This window comes from Physeter macrocephalus, chromosome 7, assembly GCF_002837175.3.
Source record: "Physeter macrocephalus isolate SW-GA chromosome 7, ASM283717v5, whole genome shotgun sequence".
Lineage (NCBI taxonomy): Eukaryota > Metazoa > Chordata > Mammalia > Artiodactyla > Physeteridae > Physeter > Physeter macrocephalus.
This window is the reverse complement of record NC_041220.1, coordinates 79,723,385-79,737,007: the sequence shown is the minus strand read 5'-3', so window position 1 is coordinate 79,737,007 and position 13,623 is coordinate 79,723,385. Positions and strand designations below refer to the sequence as shown.

Sequence of the window (13,623 nt, the reverse complement as noted above, 5' to 3'; positions counted from 1 at the left end):
GAAGTAAGTCAGAAAGAGAAAAACAAATATCGTATATTAACGCACATATGTGGAACCTAGAAAAATGGTACAGATGAACTGGTTTGCAGGGCAGAAGTTGAGACACAGATGTAGAGAACAGACGTATGGACACCAAGGGGGCAAAACCGCAGTGGGGTGGGGATGGTGGTGTGATGAATTGGGCGATTGGGATTGACATGTATACACTCGTGTATAAAACTGATGACTAATAAGAACCTGCAGTATAAAAAAACAGACAAATAAAAAAAGAAATCATATTTTCTCTGTGTATATGCTATGATAAAGCTCAGAACTTGAAGCACTGGTTCAAAAGTTACGTTTATGTTAAAACTGTAATAGCTATAGTTCCTCCCCAAATTGTACTCATTTATACATGTCATTAACATATGAAAATACCCTTTCCCATACCCTAGACAACACAATATATTGTCAAGATATAAAAATGAAAAAAAAAAAAAAACTGACCCAAAAATATACAGTGTGATGGAGAAAAATATTCCAATTATCATACCTTAATTTGTTCAACCCGAGGTCTTTGAAAACGAAGATCAAAACAATAATGAACCAAAGATCGAATCTTGGGATGATTTCTATCATTGCACATACAAATAATGGGAATTTTTGTATGTTTTATCAGGCCAATTAATTCCTGAAAGGCAAATTTGCAACATAAAAACAATTTATAAAAGAACAACAAAATAACACACAACGTATGTATTTTAGGTTTTAAAACCTCCTCAGCAACATGCCTGAATTGCCGTAAATATCACAGCATGATAATAAGTTCTTTAAATATATATATATATTTTTTTTTTTTTAAATAAAAATCAACAGTAAAACTTCAAAAATACGGTGCTTTCATTACCTGAATTCCTCCCCTGTCCTCATTGCCGGCCATGCCATCTACTTCATCCATGATGAGAGCATGTTTCGTGCCTACTGAATGGGCTGCTCTGCCTGCCCCATGTTGAGAAGCAATGGGACGGGACACAAACAAAATCACAATTGTTCAAACATGGCTGCTTTAAAAATGTATCTATGTAACACAGGTCCATGGCGTGAAATTCAAAAGGCAAAAGAGTAAGCAGTGAAAAGCAAATTCTTTCCCACCTCTGTCCCCTAGGATATGCAGTTTCTAGAGGCAAACAATGGGAACAGTCTCCTGTATGTATATCCCTTAAAAGACATTCTATACATATTAAAAACATGTGTACATAAAAATATACACCTTGGTTTTATCATTTAATATGTTTTCGTGATCTGTTCCTTATCTGCACATACAGAACACCTCATTTATTAAAGGCTATTTAAATATTCCATTTTACACATACATCATAATTAACCACTTTCCACTGATAAAATATGAAATGCCTCCAATCTTTTGCTATTATGAATCGTGTGCAATGAATACCCCTACATATATCTGTCATTTTGCATATATACAAGTATAACGGTTGCTATATTCCAGGAATTGGATTTTCTGGGTTAAAGGATATGTATAATTTAACTTTGAGCAATACTGTCAGATTGCTCTCCAGAGCTATACTGATTTATACTCCCACCAATCATGTGTAAAAGTGATGTTTCCTGAGCAAATTCTTATCATCTTCTATCGTTCAGGTGACCAAGCAATATACCACAGATTCTAAATATGCAGTATAGTCTGTAATTTGGGTATCTTATTTTCCGCATAAACTCTGGCCATGCCAGACCACTAGCTACAACCTGAAACACAGTGGCACTTTCACACTATGTCCTTTCTCCTCCTCTACCACCTTTGCCTGAAATAACCTCTTCCACCCACAAACTATTCCCTTTCTCATTCTTCAAGGCCCTTTGAACAAACGTCACCCTTTTACTGGTAGTTTTCCCCTATGTCTCAAATAGAATCATTCCTTCACCTACAGCCTTTATCTCCTCTCTCATCGCACTGTATTATTTATCAACTTTCTCTCTTCACAGGATTCACTTGTGAATCCTCTAAAATCTGCATAAATATGTCCACATATACATTTTTATCACATTCTCAGAAACCACTACAACCTGACCAAAAAAAAAGTTAACTACTGTCCTATCAGAATTATGTCAGAGGCTTTTCTTATTCTCTCATTAGCCCTAGGACTTAGAAGGGTGCCTGGCACATAGTAATGTTCAATACTGGTTACTGAACATTGAAATTAACCTGTTTTTCTTACATAACCTCTCCCCCCTACACCAAAAAAAACCAGTTTAAAAATCCACGTACTTGAATAAAAGCCTTTGATGCTGGTATTATTCAGCGATTCAGCAACAATCTCCTTCAAACTGTTCTTACTCCGAGTGTCACTTGCATTCAGTTCCACATAGCTATATCCCAATTCCTAATCAAAATGTTGGACACAATTACTATCACAATGCAAATTAATAACTCACCCCAAAAAAACAAGGCAATTAAGGAAGAAAGAGGGTAGAGAAGTCACATAAGTAACCATGGGTGAAAAGATAAAGTAGGATACTAACAGACAATAAGATTAACTATAATATGCCTCACATTATTAAGAGATTTTTAAAAAATATTGTATACATAACATACCACACACATGTAAACACACACAAGTTTGGTCTTAAAACCTTAGCTGACATATCACTAATCTGGAAGAGTATATTTGAACACAAGCAATTTTAAGCAGTCTGCTTCTTAAAGTCCCCAAAAGAATTAAATATAACCATCCTAAAATTTCAATAGTAGATCTAGAATTAATCTTTATTAAGATACCAAAAAGTAATTATTGACTCTTCAAGATAAACTATAGAGTTAAATCATTCTTTGTCAAACTATCCCGATACACAATCTTCCTCTCAAATTGTGAAAAGTAATTTGGACTTATTTCCCAAAATTGATCATTATGTTGATCATAAGGCATTAATGAAAGACCGTAATTCAATTCCCAAAAAAAGTAATGATAATAATAAAGGGAAAAAAAGAGCCATTCACAATTGTAAAGACTAGGGAAAAAATTTTTTGTTTTTTTAAATGTTAAATAATAGAGTAGAAAATATATAGTTATTACACCAACTAAAAATTTATGGTCTGGTCCATACAACAAAGACTAAATGAAACCACCAGCCTATTCAACAGAGGGTTGGGAAATACAGCAATACATTTTTTTAATACATATTTATTTATTTATTGGGTTGCACCGGGTCTTAGTTGCGGCACGCAGGCTCCTTAGTTGTGGCATGTGAACTCTTTAATTGCGGCATGTATGTGGGATCTAGTTACCTGACCAGGGATTGAACCCTGGCCCCATGCATTGGGAGCATGGAGTCTTAACCACTGCGCCACCAGGGAAGTCCCAATCCAGCAATAAATTTAAAGTAAGTTTAAAACCTCTCATTTTATTATGCTGATACTAGTTCATGTATCATTTCATACCATCCTGATACACGAGCCCTGGTTGGCTCTAGTGCCTCGTCCTCTCATTGTCCAGAGATATGGCAGCTGTAGAGACAACAAGAGCAAAGGCAGGATCCCATAGCAGTGAAGAGTTAGACTACCTGGGTTCACACTGTGCCAGCACCCTCCTCTATAAGCCTGTTTCATTTGTCACATGAAGATGGCAACAGTACCTATATTGAGTACACAGAATTCTTCCTACAAGGGTATATAAGATATCTGTATCTATAAGAGTCTGTAAGACACATTATCTATAAGATTATACACTCAAGGGCTTATTTGCACACTGTCTGGCACACAAGTGAATATCACCTATTATTATAATTACCAATATTTTTTAAAGGGTGAAAATGACAAATATGCCCAGAACCAAAGCAAATTCTAGAGGTTTGATTTTAGGAAAGTAACGACAGAATACCCACCTGACAAACCAGAGAAGCTGTGGTTGTTTTGCCAACACCGGGAGGGCCTGAGAGCAATGCAGCTTTAAAACTGGAGCCGCCATCTTTGCCAGCAAATTTACCAAACTTTGCTGCTATAGGAAAAAAGAAGTTCCAGAATGTTAACCTCTACTACCTAACAGAAATGCAGGAATGGCAGGAATAACTGCATAAAGTTAGCATCAGGAGCACCTCCAGTTTAGTTCGAAATTTGTAGAATATTTTTTACAAAGTATAAACAACAGTTTCCAGAGCATTTAGTGAAATTCTACTCCCTACCTCACCTCCACTCAAAATAAAACACGAAAACTAACTTTAAAACCCTGATCTGAAACAATAATCTTATGAGTTTCCTTTCCTACAAAAGCACAGGTCATGGAGCACACGACCTGGGCTCTGATCCTAAATCTACCGCTCACCAGCTAGGAGAACTTCAGAAGTGACTTAACCCCTCTGTATCTGTTTCCTCCTTTGTAAAATGAGGGTAACAATAGGAATGCGTCTAGTGGGCATGTTGTGAGGATGGACATGCTGAGCACAGAGCCTGGCATGTCTCAGTAAATACTAACAAGCACAGTCACCTACATGATCACAAAAAGAATGAATTGAAGATGCTGTATCTGCAACTATCCTGCCCAGCTCAACTCCTCCCCTTATCACATGGGGACCTGGCACGTAATGGGTTCTCAATTCATATACAAGGACTGAGAGAGAGATGGTTAAACCTACTTCAGGCATGGGAAAACGGACTATAGTTCACCTGAAGCCTTAAAAAGTCTTCTCTAGGTACACAAAGCACTTATACCACCTTTTATTTGGTTTTGGAAAGAGAAAAGGGGTCAGCTTAAGTTTAACCCTGTATTATTACAATTATATTATCTAACTGTTACAAATGAAATAAACTGGCACTGTTGGCCAATGTCTAGTGACCACCTAGACATTAATAACCCAGTCATTGCTTTGGGAATTCACTATGATGCTCACTAAATTTTTCCTTCTTATTTCTCACACAGTATCGCCCAGGGCTGTCTGTGGTTGGAGCTCAAAACAATACTACTAACATCTGTGATTGGAAACTTCAGTTCCAATAATAAATACTTTGGACATTAAATATATATTGTGACTGTTCATTTTCCGTGCCTACCAAAAGCAAACATGCTACTGGGATTTTCAGGCTGCCTACTCTGTAAGCGTGCCTCAGCTTTTTATTTGCACCTTTCCTCCCGAGTCTCTCTGGCCCTCTCAGGGGTCTTGCTCTCACATGTCTCGGACCTTGGTACATTTATGCTCTCCCACCTGACACTCCCCTCCCTTCACTTAGCTAACGGCTTCTTAGTTTCCAAGTCTTAGCTTAGATATCTCTTCCTCTAGGGATGGAAATCCCTGACCACACACTTCCACCCGCTGAGGACCCTATACTTAACCCTGTAACAGTACTTAGCACAATACATTTTAATTACTGGTTTATCTACGTCTCCCTCACTGACCGGGAGTGCCTTAAAGGGGACTGTATTTTGTTCACAATAGCACTCCTGGGGTATAGTACAGCACCTAGGCTCAGAGCAGCCTCTCAATAAATGCTTGCTGAGAGATCAGTGAACCAACTACTACACTTCCTAACACATGTGTCACTGAGCAATGACATGGTGACAGACACACAGAAAAATGAATGAAGCTGTAAAATCACCGTGTCTCTTATCTTCGGATGGACTCTTGTGCCAGTTTCGGAGCCAGCGTAGGAGTTTGTTGGCACAGCTCTGGTCACCTTGCTGTCCAATTATGGTCTTGAGCGAGGCTGGCTTATATTTATCCACCCAGAGCAAAGTTTCCACTTTGTTTTCACTGCTGTCATCAGCCAAATTCCTAGCCCAGCTGTCACCATTTGTTTCCTCAGCCACCTGCTCCTTGAAGTCCAGGCCTCTCTGAAACATACTTGTCTCCTTTTTTACTGACTTTATAGAGCTTTCCTTTTTGGGAGTCAGTTTGCACTTTTTAGATTCTGATTCCTTCTTAGTTGGACTAATTTTTCTTTTTCCTTGGTTATTTTTTTGGGGTGTTCTTTCCAATTTGGATTTTTCTTTCTTCATCTTAAAAATTGGAGGAAAAAAGAAACCTGATGAGATATAGAGAATTTCTATCCTTCTAAATGTACTCTAGAGGGCAATCTGAGATATCCAAATGAGCTACCCAACCTGGGTCTGTCTTTTCACAATGGACCCTATTTGTGGAAATCCCCACCTTCCAAACTTTAAAAAAATTAACAGCACACCAAAAAGCACCCAAATACAATTTTTAAAATTAGAATATATTAGTTTTTTGAAAGTAATAAGTATTATAAAATCAGTTTAAAAAAAGGTAAAGTAATTAAGAATTTGTTTTCTGACTAGTTAATATTTAATTCCTGCACAAGAACTCATACACAAATGTTCATACCAGCATTCTATTTTATATATACAAATAATTATATTATTATAGCCAAAAAAATGGAAACGACCCAAAATGGCCATCAACAGATGAACAAATAAACAAAATGTGGTATATCCACACCATGGAATACTAATCACCAATAAAAAGGAGTAAAGCACTGATTTATACTTCAACATAGCTGAACCTTAAAAACACGATGTTAAGTGAAAAAAGCCAGAAAAAAAGACCACATATTACATGTTTCCCTTTATAGAAAATTTCCAGAACAGGCAAATCCATAGACAGAAAGTAGAGTAGTGGTTGCCAGGGCTGGGTATGAAGAGTGACTGCTAATGGGTGTAGCGTTTCTGTGGGGAGTGATGAAAATGTTCTGGAATAGACAGTGGTGACAGCTGCACAGTCTTGTGAATATACTAAAAACCACTAACATACATTATAAAAGGGTGAATTTTACGATGTGTGAATACTGTCTCAATTTTTTTTAAAGTGCCTCTTTACCAGTGAGTGGGTGCTAAAATTAGTGGGTGAATGTTTGAGGAACAAGGTATTAAAGTATCTCCCCAAGATATTTATCAATTACAAAGGGGAAAAACTGTCACTTCACTGGTGGGAAAACCAGGCAGAAATCATCTTAACCAAGTAATAAAGGTTAACATCACCAGTAATAAGACATATCGACATCATGCACAGCTGACACGATGCACTGAGGAGGACAGAGTATGACTTATGTGGTCTTCTTTGCCAAAAATGCATAACCTCAATCTAACCATGAGAAAACATCAACAACCCAAACTGAGAGACATCCTACAAAACTGACTAGTACTCATCAAATCAAGGTCATAAAAAGACAAGGAAAGACTTGAGGAACTATCATAGATTGGAGGAGACTAAGAAGACACAACTCAGTGCAGTGTGGGATCCTAAGGATAATGGGGGGGAATTGTGAAGTTAACAGCATGGCGTCAATGTTAACCTCCTGGTTTTGATAACTATACGATGGCTATGGAAGCTGTCAACATTAGGGGACACTGATGACAGGCTAATCCAAATCATTCCCCAAGATTTTTCTAACTGGAATAAATCAGAAGACCACCTCACCACTTGGGTGACAGAGCTGGGGACATTAAACTTGGGCTGCTGGCACCCCTGTGTCCTACACATGGAAAAGACCTGTATATAGTGGAAATGAATAAAGTTAACACTAGGAGAAGTGGCGAGACAGAAACTGAAAGGGTCCTAAAAGCACTGCAGTCTGTACATGCAGTAGTTCCTACATCCGACTGCCCAGAGTTTAGTTATGTGAGTCAAAATTTTTCCCTTTTTGCTAAAGCTAATATCGGCTTGGTTTCTGTCACAACTGGAAAAGTTCTAACATAGTTCTAAATGAAAATATTATCATGCTGACACCTATAGTATATCCGTCAAAGAACTCTTAAGCAAGAACCTTTGCACAATGTTATTGCAAGAATATGGAAAATATGGACGGTTTAAGTAGATATGGTAAGTGCAATACAAGGTCCCCTCTCCCTCCTCATACTCCTTTGGGAAAGGTAAGGAAACACATCAAAGACAACAGCCTACAGCACAGTCCACCCACCACTCAAAAGGAAATAAGGTAAGTTCATTTGTGGTAGAAGGAAAAGTTAATTTTTTGGCCCACAGACCTGCATCCACCCAAGAAATGTCTCTATGAAACAGGGAAGTTGCTATACACCAACTTAAATAAGTCAAGTTCATTGTATACAAACCTCAGCTTCAGCTGCTATTTCATACTTGGACTTCTTGCCTGGCATAGTTCGAATCAGATTCAATAGGCCATCTTCATCAATAATTTTTGTTCCCAAGGCTGCTGCCTAGTAATTAAAAATGCAAATCATTGAAACCATTACTTTCTGTAAAAAAAAAAATATGACTCTCAGGCTTGTCAGAAGGTGAAAAACCACATTTGTAAATTAGATAACACTGGAATATTTTCTAAAACCATGTTCATGAAAAAGTATCATTAAAAAGAAAGAAAAGGGGCTTCCCTGGTGGCACGGTGGTTGCGCGTCCGCCTGCCGATGCAGGGGAACCGGGTTCGCGCCCCGGTCCGGGAAGATCCCACATGCCGCGGAGCGGCTGGGCCCGTGAGCCATGGCCGCTGAGCCTGCGCGTCCGGAGCCTGTGCTCCGCAACGGGACAGGCCACAGCAGAGGGAGGCCCGCATACCACAAAAAAAAAAAAAAAAAAAAAAAAAAAAAAGAAAGAAGATAACTGATACCTCCTCTAAGAGCGGTGGGTTGGCACCTGAGGTATCACACTGCCACTTCTGTGGATTGCTTTACCTTTCCCTCTCTGCCCTACAAAGGTCAAAGCCACTAGGGTCAAAGCCGTATCGGCTGGCAGACACTCTCCTCCACCTTATCCCTGCTCACAGAACTCCCATGTGTCCATCTCCAAGTGATGACCTATGACTGGTCTGAGAATCAGAAAAGTCCTCATCCTCCCCAGCCTCTCGTGTAGCTGTGAATGGCCATGTGACAGCTCCGGCCAATGAGACTTAAGTGGAATTCTGTAAGAGGTGTTTCCAGGAAAACTCTTATAAGATCAGTCACAGCTAGTATAACATCTTGTCACTGCTCCCTATTTCCTGCCTTACGTGTGAACTTGAGAGTGGCAGCTACCTTGCAACACAAGGCAACGTGCATGAAGACAGAAGTGGAGGATGGCACTAAGTCTAGCTACATCACCAAGGTGCTGAACCATCCCACGCAACTGCCTGCCTCTGGAATTCTCATAAGGTAAGGAAATAAGCAGCTATTTGTCAAAACCACAGTTAGTCAGGTATTCTATTACTTGGAACTAAATGCAATACTACCCAACAGACCTTCCAATAAAAAGATCTTCCAGTTAAAAAACTTAAGATGGAGTCCACAGCAGCATATATAGGAATACTTAGGACTAGGAAAAGAGGAAAAGTGCATTTGCTTCTATCTTCAAAAAAAGATTTTGACTAGAATACTACACTAAGAAAGCCAAGTAAATAGGAACTGTGCCTTCAACTGGAAAACCAAAATCACAGGGTCAAAGCCAAACAACATTTCTGTGGAGAAGAAATAATGTAGTGAAGAAATTACTTTTCCATTTTTTTCCTTCACCTCACTCCGTGTAAAGGACATTACTACATATGGTCACATGAAGAGCCTGCCAAGGCAAGCAGGCTACTTCACTGTGCTGAGAACACAGCAGTACCCACCTTATCACTCTTGGACTGACCACTATCACGACCCATGACAAGGTAGTTTGTTTTCTTGCTGACATTTCCTGTTACTTTTCCCCCATAACGCTCAATTAGAGACTTGGCCTCATCTCGTTCAATGGATTCCAGCACTCCTGTGATTACAAATGTAAGGCCTTCCAAGCAATTTTCAGCTCCCTAAAAACCAAAGTGTTCAAGCAGAGAGGAAATTACATGGCAGCTTTCCAAAGAAACATTTGGCATCAAAGCTGCAGGAAGTTGATTTTTCTCATTCGACATCATAAATAATCTCAGCATGAAAAAATTTACAGGAAATTTACAGCAAATAAGCAGGAACAAATTAAATCCTGAGAAATTCTTATGTAGGTTAACATTTAATAAACTTATAAAACCAGCAATAAAAAATATATGTCCAATGTGGTTAGGAAAGTGTATTAAAATTATCCATTCATACTATTCTCATTTTTTTAAATATTTAAACTACTAGTTAACTTGTAAAACTTTAACAACCAGATGCAATGCACCTACAGAATATCTTGCTATTGTTAAAAAATGAAAGTTTCAATTCTGAAAAAAATAAACAAGTTTGAGCTTCTGCCCTTCTCTCTGGCTGTTTACCCTATGATAGTAAATCTAACAATCTGCGAGCAACTTAGAGGCAACAGCACATAATCTCTTGATTGGAAAGTTAACTTGATAATACAAAAGACACGCACCAAAGAGAGCCAAGTCCTACAGATTTTGCCTTTTCCATTGAAGCTACTTCACTTCTTAGCCCTTTCACCGCTACTAGCCTAGACAAGTCACTATTATTTCTCACCATCTCTCCCTATATTTATTCCTCCCCCTCCACTGCACTCTATATTCAGCAGCCAGAGTGCTCTCCTTGAAATGCAAATCTGGTCATACTTTTCCCCCCACTTACAACTCCTCTTAGGGCCAGGTTCCTCTGTTACACCCCCTAAAAGAATCTCGGATTTTTCCCTTATGGCACATATCACAATTATAATTAAATAATAATTTACTTAATGTCTCTTTCCTGAGTTAGACCATAAGCACCATGAAGGCAAAGAGTATTAATATTGTGACTGCCGTAGCCTATCTCCTAATTCGTAAAGATGGTGACTAAGGCTTTTCTGTTTATTTTTAATTATTAATTCTCTGCTACTGTAAACATAGTAAATACATACATGGACCCACAGGCCAGAGGCCATGACATATCCTCTCAATACTCTTACCTTTGGTATCTCTTTGGAGCCCAGAGCTTTGGGACCTTCTCGATTTAAGTAGCTTCGATAAGCTTGATAATTAATGCGTCTCTTTTCAGAATCTTCAGGACTTATAGACTTTGGGGAGAGGGAGAGGAAATTGAATAAAGTCATGCAAATTTAATGTAAAATTAAAAATACATATCAATAAATAAACATTAAGTCACTTCAGTGTTTCGTCCTGATATTAACAATTTTAGCTAGAGAGGTACTCCCCAATTTACACGTGCCTGGTTTATAAACATCCCTGCCATCAGCCCTTCTCAAACCTTTTGACTCTCTCTAAAGGCACACACCTCAGGGTAGACTGGGTGTATAAGCCAAGTTGCTAGCCCCAAGCAAAAAAAACGAAAAGGGGGACTTCCCTGGTGGCACAGTGGTTAAGAATCCACCTGCCAATGCAGGGGAAACGGGTTCAAGCCCTGGTCCGGGAAGATCCCACATGCCGCGGAGCAACTAAGCCCATGCGCCGCAACTACTGAGCCTGCGCTCTAGAGCCCACGAGCCACAACTACTGAGCCCGCGTGCCACAACTACTGAAGCCTGTGCGCCTAGAGCCCATGCTCCACAACAAGAGAAGCCACCACAATGAGAAGCCCGCGCACCACAACGGAGAGTAGCCCCTGCTCGCCACAACTAGAGAAAGCCTGCGCACAGCAACGAAGACCCAAAGCAGCCAAAAATAAATAAATAAATAAATTTATTTTTTTTTTAAAAAAGTACGATAATGACTTATAAAGTTAGAAATAAAATTTGAAAACAATCAAACCAAGATCAACACTCAGCCCCCAAATGATATGCTTTTAGAAAATTTATACCTCTTTTTTAGCTGGAGAACTTTTGATTTTCTTAGGAGTTCTTGTCTCTTTTAACTCAATGGCATTTTCTTTTCTTTTTGAGGCGATAGGCTCTGTTTCTTTATTATAACTTTCTTCTTTTTTCTTCAAAAGTGCCAGCTTGGGACTGTTTTTTGGAGAAGAAGTTTCTCCTATTTTATGAGTGGATGACCTGGAATGTTGCTGAGATTCTTTTGAACTTTCACATTTAGTTTGCTTCTTAGGACTGCAGTTCTTTCTGTCATCTGAAAATTGTTCTGTTTTTATTAGGAAGAAAGAAAAGATTATGATTGTTGTTTTTGGAAAATGATACCCAATATCAAGATTATTTTTTCATTTTTCAACTGAATAATCTTAGTAGGACACAATGTCATATGGTGACTTCATAACATGCACATTAAGATTTTAGTTCTTCAGTTTATACAGAACATTTATTTTTAAAAATTAAACATCTGTATATTACTTCTCTGTAGAACCAGTTCAAATTAAGGGATCTGCTTTTTTAAATATAAATTACTCACTAATTGAAATAATATGGTAAACTACATCTGAGAACATGGACTTTATTCCACAGATAAACGTCAATGATCTGAAATTCACACAGAGAAAAGTTGCTAATTAAAATATGTCACATAAAAAATTCTGTTTGTAATAAAGTCTGAAAGAATCTTGGGATTTCAAGACTAAAATTATATGAACAGATATAAGATTAAGCCCATCTATATTAACAGATGGTTAGATATCAGGACCACTAAAAAAAAAAGACTAAAACCTACAGACAACCAGCAGAAGAGCTTCAGATGACCTGGACAACTAAGAGCCAACTCTATGAGCTTGAAACATCTAGTCCTTTGTCTTCATGTATTGAAGTCCACACAGTTGCACTACACTTGGAAATAAACATGAAGCCAAGAGCTATGATACATGTCTCGCAATCAGAGCAGACAGGCATTCTACACCAACTAATATCCAAACAGCTTTCCAGGTATCTAAGTAGTACATACTCCAGTACCTCTATGAAATATCTATCTAAGAATACCAGGCAATTACTGAACAGAACATTTAAAAGTGGTTACATGAATTTTCTTCGATAAAGATAAATGTTCCAGCTTACTTTTTTCTTCTAGTTTTACCTTTATGAGGATATTTAGGTTTTTCTGTTCTACATAAACTGGCTTGTACAGATGAAAACATCTCTCTCTCTCCTGGGTCCTTCCGAGCCTAAGAAAACGTAAAAAGTGTCAAATGTGACAAATAACAGGAAAACTATTACCACAAAATATGTTGTTAAAATCAACCAAAGATTAAGGGTCATCTTCCAAAGTAGAGGAACAATACAATAAATTTTCATTCACTTATACACAAAATTTCTGGGGCAAATGAAACATGTTTTATTACTTTTAATTTTACAGATGAGGAAACAGATGAAAGGGCACAAAAAATACATCTATAAAAAATTATGCCAATTGTTCCCCACTTGTGAGTCTGAAAATGAAAGCCTTGTTTCTGCTGATTTCATCTCCATTCTCAAATTGTTAGCATTATGCAGTTTAAAAACTAAAATCTAAACCCAAAAGATTAAATTAAAAACAATCTAAAGATAAAAAGAAAAATAAAGAGTATTTTCTCAAGAGAAAAAAATGTCCATTCTCTTCACTGCTCCTTCAAAACTCTCCATTTTACAAAGAGGTCACAAATTGGGGTGCATGACACAGCATTTTTTAAAAATAATTCTAATTTAAATGCCTTTAGATGAAGTAAAGCTTTTCAAATGACAAAGTCCCCACCATACCCTATTGTCTTACACCTGCCTGCTGTAAAATCTTTTAAAATAGTCAGATATTGATAATGACAATATTAACAGAATGTGATTCAACAGAAATAAGGCTCATATTTTTTTTTTTTTTTTTTTTTGTGGTATGCGGGCCTCCCTCTGTTGTGGCCTCTCCCGTTGCGG

General features: G+C 38.0%; 1 protein-coding gene across 4 annotated transcripts in view; it reads right to left on the bottom strand.

The window, feature by feature from the left end:
• Nucleotides 1-13,623, bottom strand: part of RFC1 (replication factor C subunit 1) — a 77,667-nt gene that overhangs the window by 13,965 nt on the left and 50,079 nt on the right. For 2 of the 4 annotated variants that reach the window (XM_024116833.3, XM_028492054.2), the window contains exons 8-18: nt 12,800-12,887; nt 11,649-11,923; nt 10,801-10,908; nt 9,560-9,739; nt 8,073-8,177; nt 5,585-5,984; nt 3,880-3,992; nt 3,437-3,502; nt 2,267-2,381; nt 887-978; nt 533-670 (exon numbers count right to left, since the gene is read on the bottom strand). In XM_024116833.3, the coding sequence (XP_023972601.1) occupies nt 533-670; nt 887-978; nt 2,267-2,381; nt 3,437-3,502; nt 3,880-3,992; nt 5,585-5,984; nt 8,073-8,177; nt 9,560-9,739; nt 10,801-10,908; nt 11,649-11,923; nt 12,800-12,887 (1,680 nt within the window). Of the gene's footprint in view, nt 1-532; nt 671-886; nt 979-2,266; nt 2,382-3,436; nt 3,503-3,879; nt 3,993-5,584; nt 5,985-8,072; nt 8,178-9,559; nt 9,740-10,800; nt 10,909-11,648; nt 11,924-12,780; nt 12,888-13,623 lie in introns of all 4 variants that reach the window. The other 2 variants (XM_024116851.3, XM_024116847.2) reach the window with 2 other exon arrangements.